Source organism: Lycium ferocissimum, chromosome 12 (genome assembly GCF_029784015.1).
Source record: "Lycium ferocissimum isolate CSIRO_LF1 chromosome 12, AGI_CSIRO_Lferr_CH_V1, whole genome shotgun sequence".
NCBI lineage: Eukaryota > Viridiplantae > Streptophyta > Magnoliopsida > Solanales > Solanaceae > Lycium > Lycium ferocissimum.
Window position 1 is genome coordinate 31,944,663 of NC_081353.1, and position 16,243 is coordinate 31,960,905.

At 35.3% G+C, this 16,243-nt stretch overlaps 2 protein-coding genes and 1 long non-coding RNA gene across 3 annotated transcripts; 2 read left to right on the forward strand and 1 right to left on the reverse strand.

Moving 5' to 3' along the window:
- Window positions 1-3,613: 3,613 nt before the first annotated feature.
- On the reverse strand, window positions 3,614-5,971 carry LOC132041044 (putative EG45-like domain containing protein 1). Its single transcript, XM_059431790.1, has 3 exons — window positions 5,847-5,971; window positions 4,593-4,863; window positions 3,614-4,181 (listed from the first exon to the last, which is right to left on the reverse strand). The coding sequence occupies exons 1-3, from the start codon at window positions 5,953-5,955 to the stop codon at window positions 4,172-4,174; spliced, it is 390 nt and encodes a 129-aa protein (XP_059287773.1). The 5' UTR covers window positions 5,956-5,971; the 3' UTR covers window positions 3,614-4,171.
- A 3,793-nt stretch (window positions 5,972-9,764) lies between these two features.
- Window positions 9,765-10,178, forward strand: LOC132039213 (RING-H2 finger protein ATL56). Its single transcript, XM_059429748.1, has one exon. It carries the CDS (start codon window positions 9,765-9,767, stop codon window positions 10,176-10,178), a length of 414 nt encoding a protein of 137 aa, XP_059285731.1.
- A 603-nt stretch (window positions 10,179-10,781) lies between these two features.
- Window positions 10,782-12,799, forward strand: LOC132039028 (uncharacterized). The gene is made up of 2 exons (XR_009410338.1): window positions 10,782-12,683; window positions 12,751-12,799. It is a non-coding gene; the product is annotated as an uncharacterized LOC132039028 (long non-coding RNA).
- Window positions 12,800-16,243: the final 3,444 nt, after the last annotated feature.

Consider the following 16,243-nt stretch of genomic DNA (forward strand, 5'->3'; position numbering starts at 1 on the left):
TTAATAGACTCAACTCCCCGTTCTAAGAATATAGCAAAAGAAGGAGATACATACGAATACGTAGAACCAGGATCAATAAGAGCATATGCACCATGAGAACCAATAGTAATAATACCTGTGACTACTGCATTAGATGCCTCGACATCCTGTCTGGTCATAGCAAAGAATCTCGGCGGTCCTCCCCCTCCCTGAGCAACCTGTGCACCCTGTCGTCCTTGTCCACGAGCACCCCGCGAGCGGTCCTACCGGGCCGAATCCGACCCCCGTGTAGCTGTAGTAGTTCCCTGCGGTTGTGTAGTAGCTCGACTAGCACCCAGAATTTCCTTTAGGACGCATTTAGCAATATGCCCCTTTTCACCACAAGTAAAACAAGCCCCATCCGCCCCAAAGCAACGACCACCGTGATTTCTACCACGCTAGAACACCTCGGATGATAACCCGACCGATATGAGCTATTACCCTTCCTCTGCATCTGCTGCTGGCCCTGTCTAGCTGAATAACCACTAGAAGACTGCACCACTGATTCTGACTGAGTAGATCTGGACTGCCCACGATAAAAACCACTCTTGCCCCCAGATGGAGCACCACTAAACCCACCCGTGTTACGTGACTTTTTGCTTTCACGCTCAACTTTGTCCATTTCTAGATAGGACTCGTAACGGAGAGCAGTGTCAACTACATCTGAATAGGTACCATATCGCACATCTCGTACCACAGGACCACGATAGCGATGCTCAAGTCCATCCACAAATCGTCTCACCTTCTCTCTCGGATCCTCTACCAAATAAGGTACATACCGGATAAATCGTAAACTTGGCCTCATATTCGTAACGGTCATAGTTCCCCGTTGCATTATTGAACCGACGTCTCATGTCATCTTGCTTGCTTAATGGAATAAACCCGTCCTTAAAAACATTGCTAAAAATTTCGACCAAGTAATAGGTGGTAACCCTCGCTTGTCTACCTCTCTCGAATCGAAATCCACCAAGACTCGCGGACCCCGAGAATAAGAAAGTGGCAAATTCCACACCCCGAGTCTCCTTCACCCCCAACGTAGTCAATATCTTTTCACAACGATCAATGAACTTCTGAGGTTCAATAGAAGTTGGTGAAGCATCAAACTCTGGTGGCTTAAGATCCATGAAATTCTTAAACTCCTTAGATTGCCCTGCAGACTGGACAACCTGTTGAGGGGCCAATTGAGGTGTCTGATTAGCTGCAACATTCAACTGAACTTGAGCTTGTGCTTGTGAAGTAGCCTGAGGACTCGGAATTCCACCATGATTAGGCGCCAATGCCTCCAACACATTCAATAACCGGTCACCACATCCGCGGGCATAGCAATAGTAGGGGCACAAAGCACTGCCGTGGAGTGTTCTGAACCACTTGTTCCTCGCACTTGCTCTGACGCAACTCGGGGCTGACCCCCATTCACAACTTCAGGCTGAGGAGTGGCCTGAGTCCTAGTCTGAGCTCTAGTCTGACGAGCACTAGCTTGTCTACCACCGCGGGTAGCTCCGTCAAAGACCACGTTTAGCGCAGATGAAGACGCGCGTTTCTTAGCCATCCGCGAAATAAATATTACAAGGTTAAACTTGATTCATCTCACGCACGAACAAGGAATGAAAGAAGGAAAATTCCTAGATGTCCAAGAGCCTCAAGTTCATAAGTATGGGCGCCTACATACCCATGAACAAGACTCTACTAAACACTGCTCCATGGACCCGGGACTTAAAGCCTAAGCTCTGATACCAACTTTGTCACGTCCCAAAATACCCGCTAGACGTGATTGGCACCCAGCAAACACTACCCGCCAGGCGAACCATATATCATACTCTTAATCATTTATAAAAGCACTAAAGAAAATAAGTGCAAGTCCAACAACGTTATTAATGATAAAAATGCGAAATAGTCGCCAACCAAATCCATAATCGATTTATGAAAACCAATCAACGTTAAGATAAAAAAGAATCTCTAGCCCACATCCCACGCTAAGACCATGGAGCATCTAACAGAGTACATGAGTTTGAGTGTCGGGCCTGTAAACCCAAAATAAAAGAAATAACTAGAAATAAACTAGATAAAGCTGAAATGGCTGCCTCCACGAACAATGCGGTGGCTCACCTCAAAGAATGTAATCCACTCACGAAATCTTCAATTACCAAAGCCTCGTTCTCAACGACAAGATCCGCATGGACATGCAGTAAGGAGTGAGTTATACATAAATATAACCCAAGAAGATCCTCGACCCGCCACTTCAAATACCCCCGGAACAAGTGTTAGAAAATACAAACACATAACAAGCACAAAAATATTACGCACATGAATATATCATTATATAATAGCAACCAAGGTCCAAACCACCGTTTATCAAATATATTATATATCTCAACACAATTTACACTACGAACCGTCATAAGTGGCAATTAAAGAATTAGTCAACACTATGAATCCACGCAACATACACAATGTGCCAAATATGTCATGAAGCATACACAATGCTAAGGGAAGCATACACAATGCCCCAATATCATCAAGAAGCATACACAATGCTAAGGGAAGCATACACAATGCCCCAATATAATCAAGAAGCATACACAATGCTAAGGGAAGCATACACAATGCCCCAATATCATGGCTCACAGCTATATCACATCACAAAATAATTTATAAAGAGAGTTTTGAATTATTTGAAAATAAAGTATATGCGGTTAGCCTTAAGGACCACCGATTCTGCCAAGCACACGCTTGCCCCAACACATGGACCAGGCAGAGAAAACATATTTTTAAAACGGGTTTTGAAAAGCAAGTACCCAAAGCTTAAAGTCTCACTTACCTCAAATTCACAATTCAAGCACACTTCACAATAAATCAAAACTGCGTTCTCGAGTCTCCGGATTGCCTCAAACTACACAAAAACGGATTTAGAATGGTCAAAACCCTTAGGGTAAACCACTTCTATATTTCTAGAGGCTTAAACGGTTAAAGTCAAATTTTAAAGGACGGAAACGCCCTCCGGTCAATGTGTTCAAAACCCGACAAGACTTATGTTTTCGGAAAGGCCTTAACGAGAGGATTCCAACGATATATAGAAGTCTAAAATCCGATGTTGGTTGCCCTTTCAAATCAATGATTTTAGTTGAAGAACCCTAGAGCTAAATTTTCTCAATTCCTCAAAATATCCCCATGTTTTCACCATAAAGATTCACCCATAATTATGTAATAAACTTAAATAAAAGATCAGAGGCATTACCTTGATGATTTGGGTTGAAAATCCTTATTTTTCTCCCCTCTTTTTCTTCCCTTCCTTCTACTGCGTTTTTTTTTTTTTTTTTTTTTTTTTTTTCCTTGTTTTCGCTTCTATCGTCCCTTTTTTTTTTCGTTTTTCTAATTCATCAGATTTTATTCCTTTTTTCTTCTTTTTTGTGGGCTTGGCCCACATCTCTTTATAAATCCCCTTTTTTTTTTTTTAATCCTCCTTTTCTTTTATTTTGTACTACTTAATTCTTCTATATATATATTTTTTTTTTATTTCCTTCTTTTATTTAAATTACCAACTAAGCCTAGAGAAAAAAAAAATATGGGCTATTACACCAACCTCCTCCATATTTGTAACTGTTGGTATGCAAACAAATTAAGTCTCGCATTAGTAGCTAAAAATATTGAGAAGTTACATATAAGGTGTAGGATTTTTTATTGATATGAGGCCTTTTGAGAAAAATCGTGCAGGTTTAGACTAAAACGAACAATATTTTATTATATTAAGAGTATCCTATGAAAAAGAACCAGCGCAAGTCGATTTGGCTAATTAAACTTGTTTTAGGTTTTTTTGACATTTTTGAGGATCAAGAATCATTTATTGCTTCTTTTTTTTTTTTTTTTTTTTGGTACTTGGAGGGAGAATTTAAGGAGAACAAAGTCATGAGCACTTAAAAGTTTCAAGATGTTAGGCTGAAACATAAAATTAAAACCAATAGGAACAAAGAAATTAAAAGATGAATTAATGAACTCTTTTCCTTTAGAATTAATCAAGTACATGTATCAAATTGTGAATAGATCAAATCAACTTCACTAAGGAATATAGTTCTACATATACTATAGACTATAGTATAAACTTGATTTCCAAGCTCCTTCTTCTATAAAGAAGCATGTTTAAGATATCTTGATGTCCTCATGATGTCCTGAAAATCATAGAACAAAAAGTCATAAACCACATGCAAGTGATAAAGTATTTACTATACCAATAACACAAATTAAATGTAAAAATTCTTTATGCTTAAAATGAAGAGGGACATATATCCAGTGGCAAATGTAGCATATGGTTAAAGAGTCGGTTGAATGCAATTTTTCGATACAGACTATAGATATATATATATGTAAAAATCCCACTATTAAAAATAGGTGAATTTCCAAGGGAAGTCTGTCAGAAATATTAGATTTCCGACAGAATGTCCGTCGGAAAAGCTTCCAACGAGCCAATTTCTGACGGACCTCTCTCGGAAATTTTCATGGGAAATTCGCCAGTTTTTAGTGGTAATTGTTAAAACGTAAATCTTAAATCCATCTGCTGATCGATACTAGTCGTTACTTACTGGGCGTAATCGATCTTTATAACGCCAGCCACGGGATTAGCAATGGTTGAAAAGGCTTCTTTAGAGAGATCTAGGGTTCCACCACAACTAGGGCAATGATCAACAATCTTGACCACAATACTTCGGCCTGTGCAAGGGTGTGGCACTGGATTTGTTGGTCCAGTACATGTCACATTGAAAGTTTTCCCACATATTTTTCCACCGGCCCAAAGAGGGTCGCTTGCTGCTGCTATTATGGCACCTTGCGGTGTGCTTCCGTAACACGCCGAGGCTGTCGATCAGAAAAATATTTTTTACAGCGTTAAATTATCCCACTTGTGGGATTACACTGGATTTGGTGGTGGTGTAAAAAAGTTAAATTCAAGCAAATAAATAAATGAGACAATTTGAATTGTAGTATCTAATAGAAATCTAACTGGTGCGTGGGTAAATGTTAAGGGGATGGTTTTTTGTGGAACTGCTATTAGGTGGCTCGAATCTTTCCGTCCCAAAAACAACAACAACAACAACATATCCAATGAAATTTTATAATATAGGGTTTGGGGAGGATAAAGTGTACGCAGGCCTTACCCCTATCTTGAAAGATAGAGAGGTTGTTTCCTCCGTCCCAAAACATAACCGTCAAATTAAAGAATAAGGAAATACGTTGAGCTGAATTTCTCATGAATATACGAAAGCTTAATTAATTAATGTTTGAATGGAGGTTTAAAATGTCAAAGATTAATCGATTTTGTTTCTCTTTAGCATTTTTCTCGATCAGACCTAAATTATTTGCATTTTTCAATATATAAAAAGTTTAGCAAAAAATACATTAAAATTCTTGTCAAAGATCAATCACTTGAATTCAGAAACGAAAACAACCAAGAAAAATGGCTATTAATGACGGGAAATTGGTCCCTAAAAGTTTAAATCTAGTCCATATTAGCCTATAGAGATTTTTTTTTTTTAAAAAAAAAACGGTTGTTATAGGCTTTGTTGTCACTAAAAAGTAGGAATTAACGATAGACAACTTATGTTGTTAAACAAAAACAGTCAGTCATTAACCCAATTTAGTGATAGATTGTGATTAAAAAAAAATTTATATTAGCTATGGACTATTTAGCAACATATTAGCATCTAATTCTGTAACTGATTCTTGTTTTTGGTAGTGCGGTAAAGGTCAATAACAACGAGATTTAATATAATTATTGATTTTTTTTTATTTAATAAAATTTAAAGAGAGGAATAATTTGAAAGGAAAAGAAAACTACTTACGAACATAGCTCGTATAAAATGTAGCAGTCCCTGGTGTAGCCAAAACTATAGAGAACAAAGTTGTCACAACACCCAAAAGTAGAAGAAGAATACTTTTAGAAATTGTCATCTTTCCTATAAATTGCTTATTTAATTAACTGATGATATTTCTAAACTAAAACACTATCTTTTATAGTGGCTTTCTAGGTGTCCACTGACTAAAATATGGTAACTAGTTAAGAGAAATAAGGCAAACTAAGTATTATACATTTATTGTCTTACTATGTAGAGATGGATTGCTAGAATTTCATGTTATTCATTTGTGATTCCATATGATAGTATTATTATCTGCAAATAATTTTCTTGAGGTAGGTTAAATATTATAGATATTAATTGAGATAGTAAGTTAATAAAGAATGTTGTTAGATAGTAAGTTAATAAAGAATGTTGTTAGTTTTCTAATTATTCGATATTACTTGAGATAGTAAGTTAGTAAAGGATGTTATTGTTATTTTACTGCAAAGGATTGAAATCTCTCCTCCAATTCATGCTACTTAGAGCTCTCAGTTAGATTGGACGAAAATTGGGAAAAGGACACTGTGTGTCCAATGACCCAAAGTAATGTCACATTTGGTCAATATTTGGGCCTAATACCCCCAAAAGTCCACTCAGCCCAAAATAATACCAAAAAATGGTCGGTCGGCCCAAAATAATGCTAAGGCCGACGGCCCAATAAATTTGAAATAACATAAAGATATATACATATGTCGGAATTATATATACACTTTATATACAAGAATGATACAGTTTATATACATATACTGGAATTAATCATACATTTGTTATACATAAATTATACGTTAATTATACATTTATTATACACATGTTATGCAATAATGATATGATATTTTTTTTACATATACAATAGTGATACATATTATTTACCACAATGATACGGTTTCTATAATACATTTTTTATACGTATGGTACACTTTCTATACAAGACTAATACAGTTTATATACACATGCTGGAATTATATATATACTTTCTATACAAAAATGATACATATTATATATAAAAATGATACAATTTTCTATTCTATACAGGCCACAGACTGCATTACGATGCGCATTATATACATAAATGATACATATTATATACACATACCTTGGTGACTCATATTTTATACAGTTTCTATACATTACAGATAGGTGTTGATACATATTTTATACACAAATGACACATATTATATATAAAAATCGCCTCAAACATTTTTTTGTTTGGGTTTTTATTTAAAAATTGTCTTATTTAAGTTTTGGCTAATGGATGGAATTTGTTTAATTGCTACATTTTGGGTTTGGAGAAAATTGGGCTAGAGGGTGGAATTATTTATGGCCGAGCGGCTATATATATCCTTTCCCCATGAAAATTGGACTGGAGAATTTACTTTAATTCTGAAAGAAGCCCATACAAAACAACAGTGGTTACTGGTTATTGTTTGGATTGGACCCAAGGGATATAGCTATTGTTTGGATTGGGCTAATTCAGATGAAACCCAATATTAGTTAATGAAAGCCCACATAAAATAAAGGTATTAGCCATTAGGTCCATTCCAACCTTTTTTTTGTGCGGATTGTCCTTCATTTAGGGTGGTCTTTAATTTTTGTCCTTTAAATTGGTGGTCTTTAAGTTTTGTCCTTCGCCTAATACCTTAAAATTATGGGTTCAAATCCCATCTCAGTAAAAAAAAAAAATCACAAGGCAGATGTTTGGATGCGCAAGGTAGAATTTTGCAATTCTGCCTTGCGAATCCAAACTCTACCTTACAATTTTTTTTAAATTTTGACTGAGCGGGGGTTCAAACCCGAAATCAAGAAATTTTTAGCGAAGGGCAAAAGTTAAAGACCACCAATTTGAGGGACAAAAATTAAAGACCACCTGCAGTGAAGGACAATCCTGCAAATTGCCCCATTCCAACAACAACAGATTCAGTGTAATCCCACAAGTGAGGTCTGGAGAGGATAGAATGTACGCCTATCTCATCTCTATTTTTGTAAGGTAGAGAGGTTGTTTTCGATAGACCCATGGCTTAAAGGAGATGTAACCGATGCAAAAAAGAAAAAAGAAAAAAAAAAGGGACAACGAAATAGTAGTATACAAAATAATTGTAGCAACAAATATCAATACACATAGTCGAAAAAAGAAACTAAACGATACCTAAAATATACTACTAAAAGTATGGCAACACTTAGCTACCTACTAACATTCGGCCCTAATACTCGACCTCCATATCTTCCTATATAACGTCATGTCCTTAACTAACTGAAATTGTGTCACGTTCGTCTAATCAATCCCCATCCCCTCCCCCCCCCCCACCCTAATTTCTTCTTCGGTCTACCTTGACCTCTCCTAATTTCAGCTATAGTTAATATCTCACAACTCCTCAGTGCAACATCCTCGGACCTGCTTTTTACATGTCCAAATTATCTCAGTCTCGCTTTCCTCATCTTGTCTGCTACGGCGATCATTCTCACCTTGTCCTGTATCTCATTTCAAAAAAGAATAAAGTTAAGAGGCCGCCTATACAATAAGGTATGTAAATGACTTTTTCAAATAGGTTTAAATTGTATGCTAGCAATACACTTTAAATTGAACTTTATTTTGTATAACCACAAAAATCCATAAAGTCGATATTATTAACATTATGACCAGAATCGACAATTTACTAGTCCTAAGGATATAGTAATTCAATTGGTTGGCAATTTAAATTTTTACCTTGATCAGAGTTCGAATCCTCACGTTGTAATCTCCTCCTCTCATTTTTCCTTTCCCTACCCCGTGTAATTATATTAACAACAACAACAACTTACTAGTCACCTTCCAAAGACCATGAACTTTCTGGGCACACATTTCAACACAGCACAGACACCTACGCGCACTTCATATCTTGCAATAGCATTTCCTTTCTTTTTCCCATGAAATTTCCTCTACCTTAACAAACCAAACAAGAAATTCCAAAAATGGTTATTAATATTTGAAAAGTATGGTTCCTAAGCAGTTCTAATTATTTGAATTTATGAAAATTCAGTATTTTATAGAAAGATTCATCTAACAAATTTTGGGCTATTATAACAATAATTTGAGCGGTTACTTGTACTATATATTATTTCTTATACTTAGATTATCGTATTATTTTGTGATATAAATAAGCCTACCTCACAATGATAGCCAAATTAGTTGAGCAGGTGATTTTTCAAATGAGTGGTCTTAATTTCGAAACTCCTTATATATTTTTTCGGTCGACCTTGTTGCACGGAACTCGCCTAATACAACCCTTTTTATGAGAATTATGGACCATTACACTGAAGCAAAATCTACTTTATGCGGACTATCACACTGAAGCGGATGCTCGAAGAATAGCTATAATAAGCTTTATTATTATTTTTATAATATTTCCCGTCTCAATCTATTTTTTTACCCTTATTTTTTCTTAATAACAACATAACAACTATTCTTTTTTAATCATCATTCTCCAAACAATGTGCCATTCTTTAGTGGTATATCCTCTTTCATCATCATCACCTTCCATGAACCAACAAAATCCATAGATCATATACAACCCCCTCTCTCTCTCTTTCCATATCTTCACACAAATCCCTTCTTCCTTTGTTGTTCATCAAATTCAAAAATCTCAAAATCTTGAAGCCAAAAAAATCTTTCTCTTTCTTCATTTGTTGTTCATCAAATTCAAAAATCTCAAAACACCCATCTCTGAATTTTGAAGAAATAAATCTATGCCAATTCAAATTCAAAATCAAGAATCAGTTCGCCTAACAGGCAACCAACACCACCATAATAATAATAATATCCCAAAAACAACAAATCATCAGAACAATAAACCAAGAAAACTAATTACCCTTTTCTTAAAATGTATAGTTATGGCTATTTTCCTTTCCCTTTTCTTTCTTTTCCTTCTCTTTCTTGGTTTCGCCGCTCTCGTTATTCTTCACTTCTTAATCACTTCCACAGCCTTTCGCCGCCGTCATCGTCACCGCCGTCGACGTTCTCCGCCGTTGGTTTTCCCGGAGGAGATTCCTTATTGTGGTGGTGTGTCCCAACATCAATCATCTATTGGGGATTGTGCGATTTGTTTGGATGGGTTTAAGGATGGTGAATATGTAAGGAAATTGCCTGATTGTGGACACGTGTTTCATGTGAAATGTGTTGATTCTTGGCTCACTAGGGTGCTTAATTGCCCCGTTTGTCGGGCACGGGTTCGGGTCGGGTCGGGTGATTCGGTTATGAGTGATGAAGATTGGAAGAGATGGTGGGCTGTTGGTGTTTCTGGCTAGCTGAAATTTGCTGAGTTGTAAGTTCTTGAATTTGGTGTTGGTTTTTTTTTTTTTTTTGGTGCTTTGTTTATGTATGGTTTTGAATCTATCTTTAATGTTGTTTTGCCCGAAAGGGTCATTTTAGTTGACTATAAATGGTATTATTGGCTAAATGATAGTAGTAGCTTAAGGATATGGTAAAATTGTTTGAATTTATTCAATTACCTTACATATTTTTGGTAATAATTCTTTTTTTTGATAGTCGTGGTGTTCGGGTCAGTTTGTGTGTGCCTCGACCAAAGTATATAGTGGCAGAGGTAGAGGGGCGGAAGGGGTTTGCCGAGGAAAAATATTGTATACACAAGATCAAATTTTTTTCTATATACTTTATGTATATATAGTAGATGATGAGCCTTAGTGAAAATCCTGTAGTATAGTGTATGCTTGCTCTGTCAGGATAGGTATTGCTCCCTCAATAGGATTTGCAGATACTTAACATTAAGTTTTGGATGAAAAGATTAAAGTACCATGAATTGCACTAGTTTGTAGTTGATGATATTTTTTTTCCCCGATAACCGTGGTGTCCAGACAACATACACTTACCTCGACTAATTCCACATGTTATTTTGCCCCAAAGGGTTATTTTGTTGATAAGGTAAATGATACTCCCTCCGTCCCAAAAAGATTGTCTTAGTTTGACTTGGCACGGAGTTTAAGAAATAAAGGATGACTTTTGAAATGTGTGGTCCAAAACAAGCCTTAGATATTTATGTGGTTGTAAATCATCTCATAAAGTTAAATTGTTTCTAAATATAGAAATGTGCCAATCTTTTTGGAACAAACTAATAAGGAAAGTAAGACAATCTTTTTGGGACGGAGGGAGTAGTAGCTAAGGATATGGTAAAATTGTTACAAATTTGTATTCAATTACCTTAAGACATTTTTGTTGATAATTTATTTTGATAACCGTGGTCTTCGGGCCGACTTTTTGTGCATACCTCGACTAATTCCAAGGGTATCTATTATAGTGTATGCTTGTTGTGGATGGATTAAATTACCATCGACATTTTTATCCTTGGTGTACATAGTATGTATAGTGGTGGAGCTAGAGGGAAGGGGGTTCATTCGAACCCCCGTTGCCGAGAAAAAACATTGTGTACAGAAGATCAACTTTTTTTGTTTTATGTAGATAGATTAGATGATGAACCTTAGTGAAACTCCGCCACTGATAGTATAGTGTATGCTTACTCTGTCAGGATAGATATTGCTCCCTCCATAGGATTATGCAGATACCTTATATTGAGTTTGGATGGAAAGATTTTGAGTACCATGAATTGCATTAGTTTGTAGTTGATGGTGTTTCATGTTTTTTTACAACCGTGGTAATCAGACAGCTTGCGTTCACCTCGATTAATTTGCGCTACTTCCCACTAGCACACAACACAACTAAGCATGATGTTTCATTGATGGGGGCAAATTTTGCCTTTTATCACTTAGGTAGTACCTTTGTTGCAATATTGTGTTTACCTTTTAGGGTGTCATGAGCTATACTTGAGAAGTATGTGTCGAGAGTTTCATCATACCAGGCTGAGTTAACAGTATCCGGGTTGGGAAGTAGCAGGTATCAAGTGAAATAGTTGAGGTGCATGCTAGCATCCTGACCACCACCGTTGCTTAAACAAAAGAAGATTTTTAGCGTGCTTTTCTATGCAAATGTTTTGTTGTGTTAATCTCTTAGATTGTCAGAGTTGAGTTATACATGTGAAGTATGTGTAAAGAGTTTTTAACATACTAGGCGGAGTTTTCCAGTATTTGTGCTCTTGGAAGTTAGCAGGTATCGGGTGAAATAGTCGAGGTCTATATTGCTCGGACTCTTCAAAAATGTCGATGTATGCTTGTCGGAACCTCCAAAAGTAGTGTATTTTTAGAGGATCTGACACGGGTATAACAACATTTTTGGAAAGTCCCCGCAACATAGGCCGAGGTGCATGCTAGCTGCCTGAATACCACCAGTATTAACAACAAAAAAGAAGGTTTATAACATGCTTTTATATGCAAATATTTGTGTTTTATTCTGTTACCTGAATCAATGGTGCTTAACTTTGAGAAGTCGTCAAGTATTACATTAGTTTTGAATGTTAAGTTGATTAAAATATTTTGATTTATTCTAGGATCTGAACCCCGAAATCAGGAAAACAGGAAACATAGACAGAATCGCAGAAGTAATACTGAAGATGAAGAGGAGAATGATGGAGTGGAAGCACATAGATGCTAAGTTTTTCGGAAAGTTGCTTCTTGAACTTATGGAGGATTGAATCAATGACACGTATGTGAATTTTGTCGTGTTAAAAAAAAAAAAAAAAAAAAAATCAACTCTGCAGTTTCCTTGATGTTCCTTTAGTGTAGTTTCTTCCCAAATTAATGATTTGGAGATGATCATATGTATGTATAAATATAATTGTGTACCCGTTCTAGCGGGTTGCAAGCATAAATTTTGCCTTAAAACTATGTATTATACATGGAAAGGTTTCACGCTTTCCCTCGATCTGCAAGCATAAATTTTGCCTTAAAATTATTTATTATACATGGAAAGGTTTCACGCTTTCCCTCGATCGTGACTAGTTTTTGATGCATAGTCTCTATCCTAGGTGTGTAATGCATAATATCATTAGTTTTATACTTTTATAATTTATCGTTTGTCATCAAAATGAAATTAATTGTTCTATTCTTACGAACGTGTGGATCCTGCATGTTTATATAATGATAAAAGACTTATCCATATAGGGTATTTACATCAAACTAATAGATACTTATAAGTATCATTAAATCACTTAATCAGAGTATAGTAGAGTTGGTTTACTAACATTCTCTGCAGATAAATTTTTACCTTGATACAATTCTTATTAAATTTTTACCTTGAATACTTTAGACTATTATAGACACTATTTAAAACAAAGATATGACTTTGAATTAACAAAATTAAAATGCCTTATAAGTTAACATTTGGTGAAGTTCAAGGAAACTAATCTGCAAGTTATTGGACATTAAGAAAGTTGTCTAGATACATTCTCATTTCTATTTCTACCTTGAACGACCAGTCACAGTTTAATTTCATAATTTCTATGGAAGGAGAAGTTGCAACTGAATACTTTTGTTACTATAGTCCACGAAATAGTCAGAAGGAAAAACTGGCCCCTACTATTAAATCGAAAAAGACTCAATTGGAGTTGGACGTCAATAATACGAATACACTATCTTGTTATTTTACTTTTCTTTCGTCATTTCAATGTTTTAGCGATCGAGACATCTCTTTTGGAATTGCGATGTACAGAGTGGCGGATTCAAAATTTTCATTCTGGGGGTTAAAAAAAAAAAAGGACAAAAGTTAAACATTAGAAAAATGTTGTCCTTAGGTATCGAACTTTGGTATTTGAGAGAATTTTGAACAGTCTAGACCAATTGAGTTAACCTTTTGAATTGTTTAGAGTATTCAAAACATATATATGTACACAAACACATAAAATCAACCATGTATATACATTATAATTTTTTGCTGAGGGTGTTCCCACCCCCCTAAATCCGCCCCTGGATGTACAAAGTCTGGGCACAGAAAAAAGTTGACAGATCCTTAAAACTCTTTCAAAACCTATCTGAGTCCTTCAGGTCTCAACCCAAACCATCCCAACAAGCTATACGTGATAAAATGACATAAATATGTTCCATATACGTATTTGAACTCAAATACTCGAAATGAGAGATTGGCTTATCACTACTTAGATCGTCTTTTCCGGAGAGCATATCAATTGAGAAACCTTAGAATTAAGAAATTTTAAGAAGCTTATTTGCAATTAAGGTGTAGTTCTTTTCTTTTTAGTATAATTCTCACCTGATATTAAGTATTTACTAGTCCAATCAATTTAGATTCGTGTCAAGTAAAGATCAACATTTTTCACAAAAACTCAACCATTCCGAGCACTCTAAATAAGACCTTTGATTATGCACTTTCATCTCACTGCATTTACCGTGGTAAATCAAGATTAGAGGTGGTAAAATTAGCTTAGAAAAACATAACCCTTATTGACCCCACCCATTAGCTTAGCCCATTTCAACCTCATCAAAAGTTGGGCTGCTATATAGCTCAAATGAGAAATCTTGTCAAAATATTTGCATGCAAGAAAATAATATATTATATATAGTCATTTTAAAGAAAAATAATAATTTGATAAGGTACTAAAATATTATCAAAGAACAAATAAAGCAATTAAAAGCTCGAATTGGACTGGTTGAGTTATGATCTGCATTTTAATCCATTTTATCTCAATCCGTTTCAACCCAAATAACTTTTAGGCGAGACAATAACACCTCATTTATTAACTTAATTAATTTTGACCCGCTAAACTCAATTTAACCCATCTATTTGACACCTCTAATACGGTGATATCACTTTCAAAGACAAAAGCCGCCACTTTCACGTGAGGGTGAGGCCACTTGATTTCATTTTCTATATATTTTTGAAAATTCTTAATAGCCCAATCAGAAAAGAAGTCTTTGACCATTGGTAAAATCACACTTTGCAAAGCATCTTTATGAGCCGCCGTAAACGCACCGATTGGTATTTCTTAATTTTATCTTCAACGTACAATGTTATACTTTAATTAGAACATTATGTAATGTTGGACAATGTTATACTACAATAACATATTCAGTGAAATCCCACAAAATGAGATCTGAGGAGGATAGAAGTAAAAAAGCTTTCGATAGATTCTAAAGATAAGATCCAAAGAATTCAAAGCGAGCTTTAAAAGCGTAATAAAATAGTATAGTAAGCGAGGATAAACCGATTTAACGGAAAGGAGTTTTAACTACCACAAAATAATATGCTAATTGAAGTACAAGCAACAACAAGTAGTAATAGAAATCAAACGATAAGGAACTACAAGAATAGATAATGTTATACTCTATATTCTAAATTCTAAAGATCGACATTTTAAAGGTTAGAAAATGAAAAGATACTTTAAAAGCGGTAAATTTTGAAACAATAATGATGTTTAAAAATGGCCAAGGCAGGAAATTAGCAAATGGCGTACTTAAATGTAAAAGATTTGTTCAATTGAGATTTGCTTAAAATGGCTAAATAGGTAGGCTATATAGAAATGTGTAGATTAACAAAGCAATCATTAATTTAAGGAATAACTACATGATATAACAAACAATAGTGGGTATTGACATTTAGTAGCTATAGTTTAATTTAATTACTTCTCGTAGCAAATATTTGTGTGTTAATACCATTTAGTAACTATATATATATATATATACACACACAAAAAAATAGAATACTCATCCCACTATTCACTTCCAACCCATCTCTCTATCTCTTTCCCCCCTCTTCTCCCCGCTACCCCGCCGCCGGCCACCACACCCACGGAGCTCCGGCGAAATGCCGTGACCTTTTCACCATCGTCCGCGGTACCCCTTCCCTTTTCCCGTTCTTATCCGGCCATATCCTTTTTCCTTTCTTCTCCCGCGCCAACAAGGAAAAAAAACTCGATCTATCGGAAAAGCACCAAATAGCGATGGATCTAAGCATTGTTAGAAGCAAAAATGAAAAAAAGCTCGGATCTATAACGGATGCGAGCATTGTTGGAAGCAAAAACGATAAAAAAATGTTGTTGTTGTATTACGGAATTTTTTCCGGTCACCAAAAATTTTTCCGGTCAGATCTAGAAAAAATGTAGATTTTCTTGTTTTTGTTGTATATTTACCGTGTATATAATATTTTTCGCTTGTATTTGTTGTATACATACCGAAAAAATATGGCGTACTTGTTAATTTTTTGGTGTATTTATGTTGTATACGCTTTTTCGCTTGTATTTGTTATATACATACAGTAAAAATATGGCATATTTGTTAATTTTTTGGTGTATTTTATATTATTGGTGTATATGTATTTAGTTTTTTTTAATAGTTGTATTCATGAATACAACAAGCCAATTTATGAATACAGATAGTTATTTACGAATACAGTTGGAAAAAAATTGTTGTATTCTTGAATACAGCTAAAAAATAAAATTGAATACACATGTGGG